Source organism: Micropterus dolomieu, linkage group LG15 (assembly GCF_021292245.1).
Source record: "Micropterus dolomieu isolate WLL.071019.BEF.003 ecotype Adirondacks linkage group LG15, ASM2129224v1, whole genome shotgun sequence".
Lineage (NCBI taxonomy): Eukaryota > Metazoa > Chordata > Actinopteri > Centrarchiformes > Centrarchidae > Micropterus > Micropterus dolomieu.
Genome location: NC_060164.1, coordinates 11,306,042 through 11,323,821, shown reverse-complemented (window position 1 = coordinate 11,323,821; position 17,780 = coordinate 11,306,042). Strand labels below are relative to the sequence as shown.

Here is a 17,780-nt window from a genome sequence, read left to right as displayed (position 1 = left end):
CCCCCTATTGTCCCACTGACACCTACAAACTATGTTACCTTGAATCGTTAACTCAAATGACCCCAAGCAGTAATTTGTAGCATAGTGGATTTTCCACTGCACTAAATATAACAATTGGTTTAAAGTATTCAAATCAGACGATTCATCAGTCAAGCGGTGACCATATGATTACTGATGCATTGTGACTGTACTCTCAGAACAACAACAAAAAAAGCACGCTACTGCACAGTGAATGACCGTAAATGACTTATCTGGGTTGCCGTAGTAATGCAAGACTGTGGCACTCCTCCTCAATGAACGTTGGAAAGATGGCGACGGCATACGCACAAGCGAGAGTCAACTGTACCGGCGGGTAGAAAGTGCTCTAAAGAGACACAAATCCGCCTCTCTTGCAAAGATTAAACGGTGCAAAGTCTGTCTGGTCTCGCGTAGACATGGTTTAGTCTATGCACGGCTAGGAACAAGAAGCCACTGCTTTTCTATGGAGCCTCCGGATCGTAACAAGCCCAGCAGGTATGTGAATTTGTTGAACAGACACTACACCATCAGGACCTCGCACTTGCCAAATAGGGAGCTGAACGTGACACTGCAGTCGGCTCTATGGGAGCGCTTGCGCATCCCTTAGAAATCGACTTCCTGTCAAATAGTTGCCCGCGTGCAGTTACTGCATTTGCAACGCTGGAGTTGCAAACTTTTTGGAGCAACATTTTCAGGCGTACTTTGCTGCAGATATTAGCTTCCCGTCGGATTCTCGGTTGCTAGAGAGAAAGACAAAATGCTCGCCAAATGATAAGGTAACGTTACGAAACAATTACCAACCTCTGTAACAGTGCAACATGTCAGGGAGCGAGCTAGCTAACTGTCGCTTGTCACTTTATTGTTCACCCGCAAGTTCACCAACAGAAACGGGCAGAGCTGAGGCCAGATACATTTTGCAACGTGGGCTCGTAAGGTTGACTTGAAAGTATGGGGTTGTATATTTGGGACTGCCAAACCATGCATTTTATCATGACACCGAAACAGAAACTTCGCGTGCTTTAGCTAGCATGTTGCTCCACTGTTATTGTTAATCCTCCAGCTAGACTTGGCGCTGGTGTTGTTGTTGTCGTCGTCTGGCACGCCAATGCTGAATCATGAGATGGGCATCGTTGCTTGCAAACGTTTTTACACTTTATGTAATTAATTTTATTGGTATAATTTTAGTTCCTTGGATAGGTATGAAACTTACTGCAAATGTGTGTGCAGCAACAGATTTCCGATGACAAGGTTACTGGACGATACATGTGTGCAATCTCGTTGAAGAGTGCATTCACGCAGACACTCGTAAGGTGTTTTTAGGAGACATGCTCATCTCCTAATCGAAATTCCGCAGTGTTTGCCCCTGACTGCTGGCGACAGACCCTCAGGAATCTGCTGTTATGTCTTCCCCTCTCCTCCCTTCGCCTCACATTCAGTTGTTTGTGTGCAGAGCGAGGGAGCTTTTGAGTGCATTTATCACGTTGGACCAGCTCTGTCATCTACGATAATCCTGGTTTTGAGCAAAGGGCTTGTTTTTTGTTTGTGTTTTTGTCGCCCTTTTCGGTAATGGTTGAGTACCAGCCAGTTGTTATTCCCTTGCACCCACTCAGTCCGAAGTGGACACACAAACAGCTCGTATGATTGTGCAATACTGGCCTTGTAAATGTAATTGCTGTTCTGCATCGTTGCATAAAGAAGAATACTGACCATTTAACCATGCTATTTCTGGAAGTATGTCAGTGTCACAAGTTGACATGATTGCAAAAGATTTATTTTCACGTTTTGTGGCAATTTATGCCTTGGTATTGTATTACTACTTAGCATTTATTGAAGTTACCATTTCTATGGTGATGGGATTTGAAACATAAAACCTGGACCACTATAAACAATAAGGGCTACATGCCTGAAACTGTATAGTTTGCAGGAACACAATGGTTGTCAAAAGAAAATTCAAATGACAGGCCCCACAACATGCACAGATACATTTTGTCTTTGTCCTTCTATCCTCCTCGATGAGCATAAATACTTTAAAAGTTAAAACTGACAACAATTCTGAGATGTGCTCGCTTTGAGGGTTATCGCTATCGTTGCACGTAGAGAGGTCCTTTGTCAGTAATGTCTCATTGTCAAAGACATTGTGGCTCACAAGAATTCCAGAGATTTCAGGATGTGGTGTACTGTGCGTAGTGGCGAGCTGCGTGGAGCCCCGGAGAACTCATTAATGCCTGCATTCGCCGGGAGCACAGGCTGTAGAATACAGATAGACTCAAACATTTGCTAACTGCATCCTATCTCTGCCCACACCTGCTTTAGAGAAATTAGTGCTGCTCTCACATTCTGTCCCCCTCATCTGCCATTTCCTTTTAAACAAAAGGATCTTTGTAGCTGCTAAAACTATAACAATTGATGTTACTGATATGCTGCAAGAGTAAGTTCGTGTAAGATGATAAATGATCAGGAAGGGAAGATAGTTAAGTTAAAGAATAACAGTGTTTGTCTGTTTGATTTGACATTTATGATGTGCGCAACTGAAAGAAGCTGAAATGCAAGTTGAAAGTCACAAAGGTTTGACTCTCTAGTTTCAGATTAAATTTCAAAGGTGGGGCACACTGCTGCCTGCACTGCTTTTATGATGCAAGTGGAATAAGGTGAAAACCTTGTCATTACACCATTTACCTCAAGCTTCAGCCCACAGTCAGCAAGCAGTGTCTACATTTAGATACATTTAGATCATGTGACTTGTTGTGGTTGATGGCACAAGCATCCACTGGTACAGTAAGGTCTATGTCTTGTCTTAGACTGGGGATGTTCCCTGGTGTCAAGTAATGCATATGGCCAGATAGTAAGCGCAGTAGTGTTTACGAAACACACTGACCTTCTGGTTCTTATGAATTAAAGTGGCTTTTTGCATGTAGTGTCATGTCTTGTGGAAACAAACTCATCTATTGTGCATATAGTATGCTTTGCACATAGGAGAGGTTGGGAGGTCCAGTCCTGGCAATGTCGCTCTGTTCGAGAGATGGGTGGGGTCAAGTGCGTCATGTTCATTGTTTTTGAATTCTGTCAGGCTATGGTGCAAATTTTGATCACTGTATCAGCTCTGTTTAATTATCAGGGATTGACAGCAGGTCAGAGATGCATGCTATTGTATGCATGAGCTACACTTCCGTTGAGATTTGGGTACATGTGCACAGGTTCTATACTCCTTTAACCTCACCAGTTGGGCTGAAATTAGTAGCCAGCAGACACATCCGTTTTGCTGTAGGGGGTAATCAAAATCTGGATTGAGCCTACAGAGCATCAGTTATGGCAGCATGACCTAATTGGTGGAGTGTGCGCTCTTACAAAACCACAGCCACCTTCTCCTCCTTTTCCTCCCTCTAAAAAACAAATCCCCTTTAGTTTTGGCATTGTGAGCAAGTGTGCTCACTAACCAGCTGTGTGCTATTCAGCTGTGGGCCTCACGGGCCACGTGTCACAGCTATACAATAGAGTGTCCCTTCCTGCTACAATAGCGTGGATGGTTGGTGTCAAAGGTCAGGCCCCTCTGACTCTGGCAGCCCTTGGTATCACTGCTTCAGTCGCTATACAGAAAAGACTCTCGGTTTTGTGCGGTTTATTATGCACTCAGTGTTTCTGCCTAAGGGCTTTAGCATTCCACTGGCCTTTATTGGAGCCCCAATGAGCCATCAGATGAGCCATTGAGACCAGGCAGACACCATCTGCAGTGATAATTCACTAGTGGCAGCCAGTCAGGGACAGCTTGAAGACCATAGTGCGGCTATGACTAGGGAGTAACTTTCTTTGTGTGGCCTGCACCGTAGGTTTAGGAAAAAAACAAAGAATTCAGAAGAGGAATTTGTGCAGTCTTTACTGCAGCAGCTCAATCTCTGTGCTTGATGTGTCTCATGGCAACCAAACAAACAACCGGCATTGATGGCGTCATTGGTTCCGCTGTCATTCCTGAGTGATTTAGTCATGCTGTTCCGTGTAGACAAGTGTCTTTTTAAAAACTTGGTCTAGTTGCTTCTCACATGCATGCACTATTTCTGTCCTCAGACACCACACACCCGTGCACACTTTGGAATGTTTACAAATGTGCGCACAATCTGATCTTACCTGTCATGGACACACTGGGAAGTTGACAGTGTTTACCCTATATGCTTTCTTTATGCATTGTCCTGATGGCTGTCTCGATTTTTACATAACAAAAACACAGCATTTTGTCCGTTGTTGTTGTGCTAAATGCCTTATTGTAACACACAAGATTGCTTACTGTGCCTTCTTGTGCCTGCATACTGAAAAGATCACTGTCGTGTTTTGCTGCTACAGAACAAGCCCCTTCACAATTTCCCATACAATACACTCATAAAGGCACCAGTGTTCTTTCATTCTCGAGTTATTTTGTAATTTCAAGACTGTTGTGGTTAGGATGCTTTTGCTATTGTTGTTATTCTTGCAGTATGTTTCGATCATCAAGCCTTGTTTTCAATCATATGGCATTTAAAGTTGCAGGATTTGCAGCAGGTGTCTGTCTGCCTTGCACGTAGTTCCACAGCTGCTCCCAGGGGACTGGGTGTGTGTGTATAGAGACAGATTCTGCAGTGGGGCAGATGGGCAATAGAAGTCTGGACTCTCTCGATGCGGCTCCTTGAAAAGCTTAAGCAAGTGATTTCCAGATTAGCCCCCCTCCCTTAACACTCACACACTCCACAGTGAGTGTGTGCCCCTTTCAACTCCACGCTGTCTGGCACGTGTTGGAGAATGCCTTTCAGTCAGATGATCGATGGAGGGACACATGGTGACCAGGATATAGAAACGGCCGTTTCATGCCCCTCCTCTTCTTTCTCTCTTTGTTTTTGATGGCGAGGTCAGACCTTACAACCTTTCTCTCTAATCCTATTAAAAAACCTTCAGAAAGGCATTAGGAAGCAAAGCTCTGACATTGTTATCTGGAAAGGCGTGCTGCTTGCACTCTTGTTTTTCTTTTTTTTTCTTTTCCTTCTTCCCCCAGAGGAAAGTGTTTAAAGTGATTATAGTGTTTCCTTTCTGCAAAACTAGATGCAACATATTCTGCTGTGGCCTTTTATTATCTGAAATACACAGAATGTTGTTAAGCAACCACAGTGTTCACATCTTTATTGTTGCTCAAGATTTACTATAATCAAGTGAAAGTGGAAGCGTTTGGACACGGTCTAACAACTTCTACACGCTTAGGGTGAGTGAGTTCAAGTGCTCCATGAAATCTTGACTTGCAGTATCTTTGATGACTTAGCAGACAGTTAATAAGGGTTACTGTTTCTTTCTCTCTGGATGAGCCATTATGTTTACCTAGACTGAGAGAGGGTGCCAGTAGAGAACCCACAGCTTATTATCCTGCGTCTGGACGGCTGTGGTCATGCACACAGCATTTCTGCTGTACATTTGGGAGGCGGCCAGTCAGGCTCCAAAGGACAGACAAGTTGTCAGTCTGCTATAGGTAGCAGCAGACATTCAGTCTAGTTGCAGTTTAGCAAACCTGTTTGCTGCGGCATTAGAGGAGATTTGCTGCACACTGTTATGGGTACAACAACCCAGCCTCATTTGACCTTGTATACACATTTCTTTAGTGTCCTTGACTAAAAGAGTCTCATAATGCCAATGCACTTGCTTGCTTTTAACATCATTTCCAGGTAAAAGTGTTCATTGTACAGATGCAAATCCAGCCCATGTCAATAGTTTGTCCAGTCTGTTTTTGCCACAATGTGATTAAATGTTGACAGGCCGGCAAAGCCAGGGGAAGATGCATCCCAACAGAACTCTGAGGTGCGTGAATGCTGGGACTCGCCCAGTGAGGAAGAGGAACCTCTGTATGGCACATCACCTCCTTATACCCCCCGTCAGATGAAACGCATGTCTGGCAAGCATCACAGGAACAGCCAGGCGAGGAATACCGGTCGGTCTCCCAACAAGGGTAAATCAATTAATTTATTTGACTGAAGTATATATAAAAGTCTTATTAAGTGTTTGAAATGTTTGTCCTTTTCTAGAGCAGTTTTACATGCATTGTTCTCACTGTGGTGTGTACTTTCTGTGTTTATTTCAGCGGACCTTATCCCACCTGTCCTGAAAGAGAGTCCCAGGCCAGCGGAGACCCCTGAGGAGCATAGTTACAAGCAGGGCAAGAAACAAAGGGCCACACTGCGCTCCACGGAGAGAGACCATAAGAAGACATTTGAAGGCTCCTTCATGCTGGATCCACTGTCAAAGTCAAACCCTTTCGGTGCCCTCAACATGGATCCCAGGAAGCATTACTTGAGCTTGGGCTGCAGCAGTTGCAAACTTCCTGTGTCCATGCCCCATATTGCCCGGACCCACCGCCAGACCTCCCGGACAGACTGTCCCGCCGACCGCCTCAAGTTCTTTGAGACTCTGCGGCTGCTGCTCAAGCTCACATCTATGTCCTCCAAGAGGAAGGAGAAGGAGCAGAGGGGCCTGGAGAACATGGCCTTCATGGGTCACAACAACGAGGTCATTTGGTTGGAGCTGCAGGCTTGGCATGCGCGGCGCTCCACCAGCGACCAAGACCTTTTTCTTTTCACTGCCCGCCAGGCCATCCCTGATATCATCAATGAGGTGCTGCACTTTAAAGTCAACTATGCTAGCCTAAGAGGGGCCCAGTGTTCAGGGTCTGAATCAATCCAGGGGGACTATCAAAGTGTCAGAGATCTAGTCTGTGGAGAGGAGAGGGAGACCAACCACTGTGGAGTAGATCCCTGGGGCTTTAGCGCTTTCCCCTCATCAGCGATGAATGCAGCAGAGCCTCTGGGCTCTGGCGCTGATTGTAGGGAGCACCTTCAGCGCCAGCGGCTGGCATTTGAGCAGGTCAAACGTGTTATGGAGTTGCTGGAGTCTCTGGAAGCTTTGTACCCCTCTTTGCAGGCCCTGCAGAAGGACTATGAAAAATATGCAGCACGAGACTTCCAGGGCAGGGTGCAGGCGCTCTGTCTGTGGCTCAATATCACCCAGGACCTCAACCAGAAGCTGCGTGTTATGGCCACTGTGTTGGGCCTCCATGATCTATCCCGTATCGGGTGGCCTGTCTTCGAGATCCCGTCACCTCGCTGCTCTCGTGGCAATGAAGAAGAGGAGAATGAGGACGATGAGGAGAATGACTCAACAGCCACTTTTACAGCTGAAAGCGATGGAGAGGACAGGGATGCTGAGGAGGAGGAGGAGGGATTGGGAAATGTAGCAGAGGGAGAGTTGTCTCCCTCCCTGATTCCCAAATTGGCTGGATTGTTGTCAGAAGAGGAGTTTCTCCCAACTGCCACTGCAGGAAGTGCAGAAGCGGTTGCAGGAGGGGGCGTATTCTGCCCCACAGCCATCTACAGACCGTTTGTGGATAAAGCTCTGAAACAGATGGGACTGCGTAAACTGATCCTCAGACTGCACAAACTGATGGACCGCTCTCTTCAGAGGTCCAGAGCAGCGCTGCTCTGCCACACTCCTGCGCTGGAGGTGAGGCTTCTTTTTATTTCTTTTCATTTTTTTACTACGCACGTGATGAGTACCTTAATTTCTTGTGGTGACGTATATACACACACACACACACACACACACACACACACACACACACACACACACACACACACACACAATAAATAAATTGATGAGTTTCTTGCTTCAGGGAGTTTTCAAGGTTTTCAAGGTTCTACATTATGTGTCAGTGTTATTGTGTAGCATAAGAGCACTAACAGCTTGATGACCAACAGTAATATACAATATCAATGAACACCTCTGGAAATTAAATTAATATAAATATATAACACAATACATAAAAATGTCAAACTACTAAGAAAATTAAGGTAAAAATAAGGATGAAATATACATCAAAATGCAGCCTATTGAATAGTGCTTACATAATAGAACTGACTGATAAATCAATTAGTTGACTGACAGAAAAGTAATTGACGAGTTTTTAAAAGTAAGTAATCTTTGAATTTTGGACTGTTGGTCATTGTGATGGTCTTTTTTCATAACTTTCTTACATGTATTGACTAAATCATAAAACAAAGTCAACAGATCAGTCAGTAATGGAAAAAAGTTCGTGTTATACATTTTGGCAGACAATATGAATTGTGATAGTAGTAGTAGTAATAATAATAATAAATAATAATTTACACGTTGAGAGTAAAACAAGATCCAGGATCACAACTGCATTATTTTTTTTGACTAGCTGATTTCACCTTCAGGTTTGTTATAAAAGTGATACAGCCTGAAGCATGCTGTGGTGCTTAACAGTCAAACTAGATGCAGTATTCTTTCATCAATTTATAAGACAGAGGGGCATACTGTAGAAGATGAGGTAAAAATGCCATTTTTCCAAAAAACGCTAATGTGTGGTAGAATGCAAAGTGATGTGAGCCCTAGTTTGTGCTCATTTAAAAACAATTGATTGGACAGACTGAGGTGAAGAGTGAGCAAAATCAGTCAAGAGCTATTTTTAATGTTTTCAGTGCAAATGTTAGTAATTTAATTAGGCAAGAAGTCTGAGCCCAGGCTATGAACAGCAGAGGATGTGTTGACACGTTGAGAAAGCTAGTAAAAGAAAAAGGGGGCAGTAAAACGAAGAGGATTGTTATTGAGTTTATCGCAATGGATAATGAATTCATCTGCGTGTTGGAATAGAGCAATTTCAGGAAGGTTCAGACACTGCCCTCCTGCTGCAAGTGTACAACGAGGATTGTGAACACTTCTTGGATTGTAGAGTGAGTGAGATGAGAGTGAGATTAGGATGTTCAGAGGTTGTGGCGTGAGGAATGAGGAGGAGACACAAGTTGACGCTTTGCACAGAGCTGGTCAAAGATGTTTTGGTAAAGTACGCCATGTAATCCAAAAGGGATCCGTCTTTACAGACTTACCTTTGTAGATGCCTGTATGAGAGTGGGCAGCCCTGATGGCTCAAGCAATGGAAACAGTTTGAACGATAAAATAAAAATGTAAAACAACATTGAATTTACTTGGAAGCCAAGTGTTTTTCTTTTGTGTGACATGCTGAATTAACTATCTTCCACCTGCAGTTTTCAGACTTCCCAGACCCCATGCTGTACAGCGATTATCTGCCAGAGCTGTCACGCCATGTGTCCTGCAGTGGTCCGACTCATCCAGAGCTCGGAGCGGACCAGGTCTCCTGGGAGGATTTGTTGGACATGGACCTCCCGTCCTTCCGTCCAGCGTTCCTCGTGCTGTGTAGGGTCCTTCTCAACGTCATTCACGAATGCCTTAAACTGCGACTTGAACAGAGGCCTGCTGGAGAGCCTTCACTGCTCAGTATCAAACAGGCAAGCAGCTGCTGAAAAACTTACTTTCTGTACATGCTGCACCACTCATGCTGAATGACATGACATATGAATGACAAAACAACATATTTAGATATTAACATTTTACTATTATATTAATGGGTATATTAACAGAGCTGCAATGAATAGTCAATAAATCGATTAGTTTACATTTATTCATTTAGTTGACGCTTTTATCCAAAGCGACTTACAATTATATGTATGCTATATATGTCAGAGGTCGCACGCCTCTGGAGCATGTTTCTTATCCATTGCGCCATCGCCACTTCCTGTTGTCAACTATTAAATTAATCACCAACTATTTTGCTAAAGGCTTCATGGTTTGGGTAATTTTTTTTTAAGAAATAAAGGCTAAATTCCCTGATTCCAGCTTCTAAAATGTGAATATTTTCTGGTTTCTTTTGGGTTGTGGACAAAACAAGGCATTTGAGGAAGGCCTCTCAGGCTTTGGAAAACACAGATATTTTTCAACATTTTCTGTAGCAGACAACTAATTGATTAATCAAGAAAATAGAGCTGTGCGATATGATATCTATCGTTTGACGACAGAAAAATGTCTTATCGTTAACAATTATGCTCTATTGTTTATTTTGTAGTGTCACAAATTCCACACTTTACCATAATATTTCCGCGAAGGTGCTTTGCATCGCGATAGTTTTACGTTGGATATTCAACGTCTATCGAACATCCAATGTAAAGCTATTATCCAGCAGTTCCAGCCATGATGTGTCTGTCAGGTAACTTTTAATGGCTTGCCCACGGACATTTAGTTTACTATCTAGTTCACCAAGACATGCTGTTGATGTAATGTTAGCCATAGCAGCAGGAGAACTGTGAGTATTGCAGTCTGGAGCTGCTGTGTTGCTCTGGACTGTCTCGTCCTCTTGTTAGCGTTGCAGCATCAAGTAGCAGCAGTTCGCTAACCCACAACTTAGCTAACATTAGTTACATTACAGGCTGTGTTGTTGTTCACTCTATATCATGGTATTTGTCATGTTGTTGGATTTCTCCAATATCGCATAAGTTACCCCACCTTTATGATGCAGAGAAATATCATGAGTTAATGGTGGAAAGTAACAGTAACTCATGATATTTTATTGAATTTACAAAAATTTTTATATATCGGGATATGAAATGACCTATATCAGGATATGAATTTTTTGTCATATCGCACAGCCCTACATTAGTTGCAGCCCTAATGGCAGGTATACAAAGGCTAATCCCTGTGTTTTTACATTTTGTTTGTGCTCTGCAGTTGGTGCGTGAGTGTAAAGAGGTTCTTAAAGGTGGTCTTCTGATGAAACAGTATTATCAGTACATGCTGCGGGGCGTGGTGACTGATGCTCAGGGCTTGCAGACAAATGCCAATATTGATGAGTTTGAAGAGGACCTTCACAAGATGCTGGTGGTAAGGCTCCTAACCTTTCTCCCTCCTCTACCTAAAGTTGGACAGACAAAGGCTTTTAAATCTCGTGGTATCTAAAGTCTGTTGCTGCTTTTATAGGTGTACTTTGACTACATGCACAGTTGGATACAGATGTTGCAGCAGTTGCCACAGGCCTCTCACAGCCTAAAGAACCTGTTAGAGGAGGAGTGGCACTTCACCAAGGTCATCACTCCTTACATCCGTGGAGGGGAGGCCCAGTCTGGGAAGCTTTTCTGGTCAGTCACATACATAAGCTGATGTAAAAAAAATTTTTTTACTTCATTCACAATTGTTCTTTCCTTGAAGAAAAAGAGGGTTTGCTTGCTGTCATCATTCATCCTGTTCATGCAGGCCAAGAGAGATCCCTTACTAATGCACTTTCAATGTAAGCGAAGGGAGAAAAACTTTCTATCTATAATTACCTATCCAGGGCTCTACACTTTTTAGGGGCGCTAGTGCACAGCCAAAAATTAAGGGGCACAAAAAACCATTTATGGTCTTTTTTTTTTTTAAACATTACATATGCAACAATAAACATACAGTATGCATAGAACACATGGGCAAATTGAAGTAATTAGGAGATTACTAAATAATTTTGAAACATAAGACCTACTAACAGAGACCGGGATGCATTATGCTTCATGAATACATCGCTTTTCAGGGCAGAGTCTGTACATTCTTTTTAGGGGGTAGGGTTTTAGCATTTCATCCAATCCTTCCTTTCAATCTTCTTATTGGACATATTTATGTTTAGGAATGAGCATTTGAAGTTACTAAAATGCAAACGATCCAGTTGAAATCTGTAGGTTGAGTTGACAGAAACAGTTTTAAGTGGCAGCCTAATTGACGTTCACAGACCCGAAAGTGAGATACGACAGAACCTATCCCAAAGATGGTTGCATACACTAAAAGTTAGTTACATAACTTAGTGATGTGACAACTCAAAGAGTTGTTGGAACTACAAGAACACCTGATTATATAGTTGTGTTACAGAGCAATACGTGTATTTTTTAATTCATTGAAGAATGTGGGCAAAGACGCTGAAATCGCTTTTCTGCAGGTTTACGGTTGTTAAACAGGCCTTTTGATAAATTATTCTTATTTGCTTTTTATTCACAAAGGTTTTGTTTCAGGTACAGTAGCAAGCAGAGTTGTCGTCAGCTACAGTAAAATTTTATCTTTCTTTGCCTCTCTGCCCTGGTGTGTGTTTGTGTGTGTGTGTATGTGTGCAGATGTTTAGCCCCGCCCCTCGGTCAAATGGCGACACAGTGCAGAGGAAAGAGAGACACAGAGTAGAGGCTGCAAGCGTAATCATAAATTACACCAAAAACATATTTTCCGCTCGGCTATTGCCACTCCCTGGTTTAAATTACATCTAAAATGACTGACCTTTAAAAATAACCTGGCTTCTTAATAATTTAGAACCAATTTGTCCAACACAGACAGCTGAAGCCTCATATTAGCTTCAGATAAACTTCATAATGTATTTTTACACTGCGGGGCGTGGTGACTGAGACTGACATAGCAAAAGGTCTTCGTTTTTGTAACGAAAACAGAGAGAGAGATGCAGTCAGCTCATTGAGTGGCGCCGCTCTTTGCATCAGGAAACTCACACTGAAGGATCAGTCTCTCACTGCCTGATGCGCTGTGTCTATTAAACTCCGGTTGCGGGTGGCGTGTGAGTGAGATGAGCACAGACTGCGACAGTTTCACATGATCGCTCCTGTGTGTTGCCCCACTTGTCTGAATTCTGTTCAACTCTAATTGTAAATGATGTCCCTTTTTGTCTGAGATGGGATTAATTTGGTGCTAGCTAGCTATGAAAACCGCTCACACAGCGTAGTGAAACATTTTAGCTGCCGTTGAAAATTTGTCTGGCGAGTATTGCATCATCTGATCGGGTTTTCTTATTTGCCTTTTTAGCGACCACCGATCAAACAAGTTAAAGCCATTATCGTCCGATTATGATCGGTGACCGATCGATCGGAGTACCCTTAAACCTATCCTTTAAGAGTGTTACTAAAATTTATATTTTATGAAACTGAAGACTATTTTGCTCTTTGCAGTGACATTGCTGGGATGCTGCTTAAATCCACTGGAGAGTTCCTTGATGCCGGCTTGCAAAGGAGTGGTAATGAATTCTGGGAAAGCGCTGATGACAGCACCGCCTCAGATGAGATCAGGTAAGTGGAGTAACATGGTTATTAGATGTCTGGGTCAGTCAGTGTTCATAATTCCCTTTTTGTCCTTGTAGTGCTGTTTTTAACTTTTAACCTTTTTAATTTTTAAAGGCGGTCGGTTATCGAGACTAGTCGGTCCCTTAAAGAGCTGTTCCACGAGGCCAGGGAGCGTGCGTCCAAGGCTCTGGGCTTTGCCAAAATGCTTCGAAAGGTGAAAGACAGCAGTGAAGAACTTTTTTCTCCCTTGAAATAGAAAGGCACAACAGTACTGCCTGTGCAGTTCATCTGTGACCCTGTTTTCTCTGCTCCCCAAAGAACCGGGACTGTGTGTTTTGACACTCACTTTGTTTGCTTCCCCTCTCTGCAGGACTTAGAAGTTGCTGCGGATTTCTGTATCACTGATGGGGTGACTTGTCTCCTGGAGGCACTGAAAAAGAGAAACTATGTCAAGGTTTGCTTTTCTGTTCATTTGTGATCATTCTTTTCTGTCCTCGGGTCGTTTATGTACCAGATTAACTTCCTCCTTTTATATCCAGGTCCAGATTCCAGGCTTGGAGGAGCTGCAAGTGTTTGTCCCCTGTGGCTTGATGGATCAGCGGCCTCTCATCCTGCAGCTTCTCAATGCTGCTGCTGGCAAAGACTGCTCCAAAGAGCCTGATGAAATTGCAGAGGACGATGCCTACCTGCTCATGAGTAAACATGGAGCTGGGGACTCCACTACTGAATCGGACTGGGCTCAGTGGGACGGAGAGCTGCTGAAACTGGTCCCCCAGATGGAAACTGTTGACACTTTAAGGGCTATGAAAGTATGTGATGATGTCTAATTCAGTCTGTATGTGTGTGTGTGTGTGTGTCTGGTGTTGACAAGCCTCTCACTGGTCCGATATGCTTTCAGGTGGAGAACATGCTCTTGATAGTGATGCAGTCAGCTCACCTGGTGGCCCAGCGAAAGGCCTTTCAGCAGTCCATGGAGGATGTGCTCACTCTTAGCCGGGAGCAAACATCTAGTCAGCCTCTCATCGCGAGTGCTCTGGAGGAGCTCAAGGTATTTACATAACCACATGCTATGATCTGTAACCTGTTACAACACTTGTTTATTTTGTGTTGTTGTAAAGACACGTGCATGTTGGTGTCCTACTTTAAAATCTTTTTTTCACTGCAGCTGCTTTCAGTTTTATTTCCGCTCTATTAACATCAACTGAAAGAAAGGCCACTATCAGGCCAGATTTCAGAAGTTATTCTCAAAAGGGAAGTCATTCAACTTTGATATACTACATTCAGAGCCACAATACCACAATTAAATTCTCACACACGTCATAAGTCTTTCGTTTTGAATGCTTTCACTGATCGCTTTGAATTAGTTTTTGCCACAGTACCTTTTTTTTTTTTTTATTTGAAAATAATAATAAAAACATGCTAATACTCTTCTTTCTGTTTCTTCTCCCCATCGTTCTCTCTCCTACCACAGGATGAGGCATTGCAGCTGTGCATTAAGATCAGCACTGCCATTGACCGAGTGGAGTTCATGTTCACCACAGAGTTTGAGGCAGAGGTGGAGGAGTCCGAGTCAGCCACTCTGCATCAGTACTACAGGGAGGCAATGATACAGGGCTACAATTTTGCCTTCGAGGTAACTGTAACAAAGTGTTTTGAGTTTTTTTTCTTTCTTTTTTTTTACTAAAGAAGCACACGATTTAGATGAGATAAAACATATTACATGTGTACATTAAAAGTAAATGGATTGTATTTTACATGTAATTTACTTCACCAGACCCTCTCCGGCCTTGGAACCACCCACCATGTTCTGTCCAAATCCTGTGGGAAACACTGAGTAAAAAGCACATTTTGTCTATTTAATTTATGCAATGGGAAAAAATAATGGCAAAATAAAAGAAAAAATGTGAATGGACTTGTTTGGCATTCGGCAAATTTTTTCATTATATTCGGTTTCAGCTTCAGCCAAGAATTTTCATTTCGGTGCATCCCTAACCATATGTATCATCAATATCATCATAATTTTGATTTAGCCAAAAACACACTATATTACATTTCATTCCTTCCAGTATTCACAACATGTATTATGAGTCTGGACAGACATGGATGTAAAGTTCAGCTTGACTGGTTGGCGGAGGCAATTTAACTGCAGGGCGGTAATTCTAATTGTTGTTATTACAGTACCACAAGGAGGTGGTGCGCCTGATGTCAGGGGAGTTCAGACAGAGGATTGGGGAACGCTACATAGCTTTTGCCCGCAAGTGGATGACCTATGTCCTGACCAAATGTGAGAGTGGCAGGGGCACCAAGCCCAGGTAAGGCCTTATCAGCTGAGCACACATTTTTGAGTAATTCACTTATGTCTCTTTTTTTGCATCTGCCAGCTAGTGTGGTGTTCCTGCGGTAGGTTTGAGAATGTTGCTCAGGGATGAATTTTGTAGCATTGCTGCAAAGAGAGTTAAAGCCAGGCTCTCTACCCGGGCATTATCCTCACTAACTAATAAGCCATCCTACTAGTGCAATTAATCTTGGATAAAGTAAAAAAATAAATAAATAAAAGTTCCCTGTCACCTTAAACAAATTGCAGATATAGACCGATAAAGGCTTTTTTGTTTTTTTACAGAGAATAGTTTATAGTAGATAATTGGGTTTTGTTTGTGTCATAAATTCCTAATTTTCCCTGCTGTTTGTTACTTTTTTTCGAACTATATTTATCTGCAAAAGCAGATATATTTATCTTCTGTGTTGGAGCCACACAATACATACATATTGGAGCCCTCTTTGTCAAGAGCTTTTGCTTTCAGCCATAATGAGTTACCATGGCAACGTTGTACTCTGACAACAGAGTGAAGACTTCAGGTTGTTTCATTTATTACAACTGCAACAATAGCATGAGGTTTTAGAGACATAACAGAGAGCTTTTAAAAAATAAATAAATATAATGGCGGAAATACAAACAAAAATGGTACACTTAACAGAGAGCATGAGTCAGTTGTCATAATTGTATTATTTAAACCTCTGGCACCATAATACCTCCTGCTCCTACAGAGGAGAACACAATGAGCTACTTAGAACATGTCCTTAAGGATGAAGATACTGAAATCTATTTCATAATTAATCACAACTGTTAGACATGCTCTCAATACTGCACGATCAGCTGACATGCTTCTCAGAACAAAACCAGCGCTTTATCATCTCATATTTGAATGTCAACCGTAAATTTTTAAAATTTAAAGACCTGGTTAAAACGGGAATGGTAGAGCGGGAGATAATGCAATGAACAGCAGCAGAAAGTTTTGGGATGCATCTATTGACTGCCATGTTTCACCTATAGGTGGGCGACTCAGGGTTTTGATTTTCTTCAGGCCATTGAACCTGCCTTTATATCAGCCTTGCCAGAGGATGACTTCCTGGTAAAGTGCCCTGTTTTCTTCTCTTTGTCATTTTCCCCAAATTGAACAACAATCATGCTCAGAATATAACATATATTATCTGTTGACTGAATGTGTCTTTCTGCAGAATTTACAAGCTTTGATGAATGAATGTATTGGACATGTGATTGGAAAACCTCACAGCCCAGTCACCGGCCTGTACATTGGTAAGCTGCTCCTCTGTAATACGAAGTATAGGTGACTTCCATTTCTGGAGTTCAGGATTTATTTCAGTGTTTATATTCTGTTGCAACCTGGGTGTCACAGGCTGTTACACAAAACGGGCACAACGGCAGTGAAATAACAATTCTATTCCTATAGCAAAGAAGCAACAATATGACTTATAAGTGTGTTAGTCTGAGTAACCTCACTCCTGCTCCTTTGAGCAACTCCATGCTCCTGCTCAGTGGCCAACAGTAGACGACTGTGGTTTACCTAGGTAAGTGTGAAAGTGTGTATAGTGTTACTTTGCTCAGCAAACTTTTCCTGATTCAATAAAGACAGAGAGAACACAACACAACAAAGCAAAGAAAATCAGCAGGCCAACTGGTTTCTTGATGCACAAGGTGTTTGTGTAAACAAAGACATGGAGGCAAGAAACAGTGGTGCACAAATGTTGCACAACATGTCTATCTATGACTTGATGAAGAAAAGCAAACAGTGGCTTTCATGTGGTTATATGATTACCTGACCCCTGGATGTATGTGGTTGTAAAAATAGGAGCACTTCGCCCCACTAGATCAGAATTACTGTTATTTCTGTGATGTTAGTTTCCTTTTGTAGGTGCCTTGGCTAAATTCAGCATTGGGTATTTTTCTTTTCAGCTCCTAGGAATAGTCCTCGTCCTGTAAAGGTCCCTCGCTGCCACAGTGACCCACCAAACCCCAATCTGTTCATCCCTAATGCTGAAGGTTTCAGGTAGGCGATTATAGTCCCAATAATCTGTGTGCCTACCGTGTTGTAACTCTTTCCTGCATGGTTCATTGTGCTTCATTACCTTTGCTCTTAATGCACTGTAGTTGTTGAGCTTGTGTGTAATGTGAGCTTCTGTGTGTGTAGCTGTGAGTATGTCAGTGGTCTATTTTTTTTTTTTTTTTTTTTTTTTTGTATTGTGAGTGAGTGAGTGTGTCCTTCAACCAGCCATCCACTCACACCCTTAAACATATCACATCCCACGCAAGTCACCTTACCTCTCAAGACGGAGCTCCTCAGTTTGTTTTTTCACCACACAGCTCTCGAAGTCTCCCCTGTGATCTTCGGAACCAGCTGTTCCCAAACGGCCCTCGCCCTGTCCCTCAGGGCCTGGGGGAACACAGCCACACCAAAGCACCCAGCAGCAGCCCCTATGACGTCAGGTAGCTTTGTGCCCCCCCCCCCCCCCCCCCCCCCC

General features: G+C 42.8%; 1 protein-coding gene across 3 annotated transcripts in view; it reads left to right on the top strand.

Moving 5' to 3' along the window:
• Positions 1-289: 289 nt before the first annotated feature.
• The window catches only part of map3k4 (mitogen-activated protein kinase kinase kinase 4), a 23,010-nt gene continuing 5,519 nt past the window's right edge, over positions 290-17,780 (top strand). The window contains exons 1-17 of one of the 3 annotated variants that reach the window (XM_046071455.1): positions 290-513; positions 5,781-5,971; positions 6,104-7,518; positions 9,081-9,341; positions 10,615-10,767; positions 10,864-11,021; positions 12,852-12,968; positions 13,077-13,176; positions 13,333-13,416; positions 13,502-13,771; positions 13,861-14,010; positions 14,434-14,595; positions 15,141-15,274; positions 16,294-16,372; positions 16,479-16,557; positions 17,215-17,308; positions 17,623-17,745. In XM_046071455.1, the coding sequence (XP_045927411.1) occupies positions 482-513; positions 5,781-5,971; positions 6,104-7,518; positions 9,081-9,341; positions 10,615-10,767; positions 10,864-11,021; positions 12,852-12,968; positions 13,077-13,176; positions 13,333-13,416; positions 13,502-13,771; positions 13,861-14,010; positions 14,434-14,595; positions 15,141-15,274; positions 16,294-16,372; positions 16,479-16,557; positions 17,215-17,308; positions 17,623-17,745 (3,602 nt within the window). In that variant the 5' untranslated portion in view covers positions 290-481. Of the gene's footprint in view, positions 514-659; positions 795-5,780; positions 5,972-6,103; positions 7,519-9,080; positions 9,342-10,614; positions 10,768-10,863; positions 11,022-12,851; positions 12,969-13,076; positions 13,177-13,332; positions 13,417-13,501; positions 13,772-13,860; positions 14,011-14,433; positions 14,596-15,140; positions 15,275-16,293; positions 16,373-16,478; positions 16,558-17,214; positions 17,309-17,622; positions 17,746-17,780 lie in introns of those variants that run through there. The other 2 variants (XM_046071456.1, XM_046071457.1) reach the window with 2 other exon arrangements.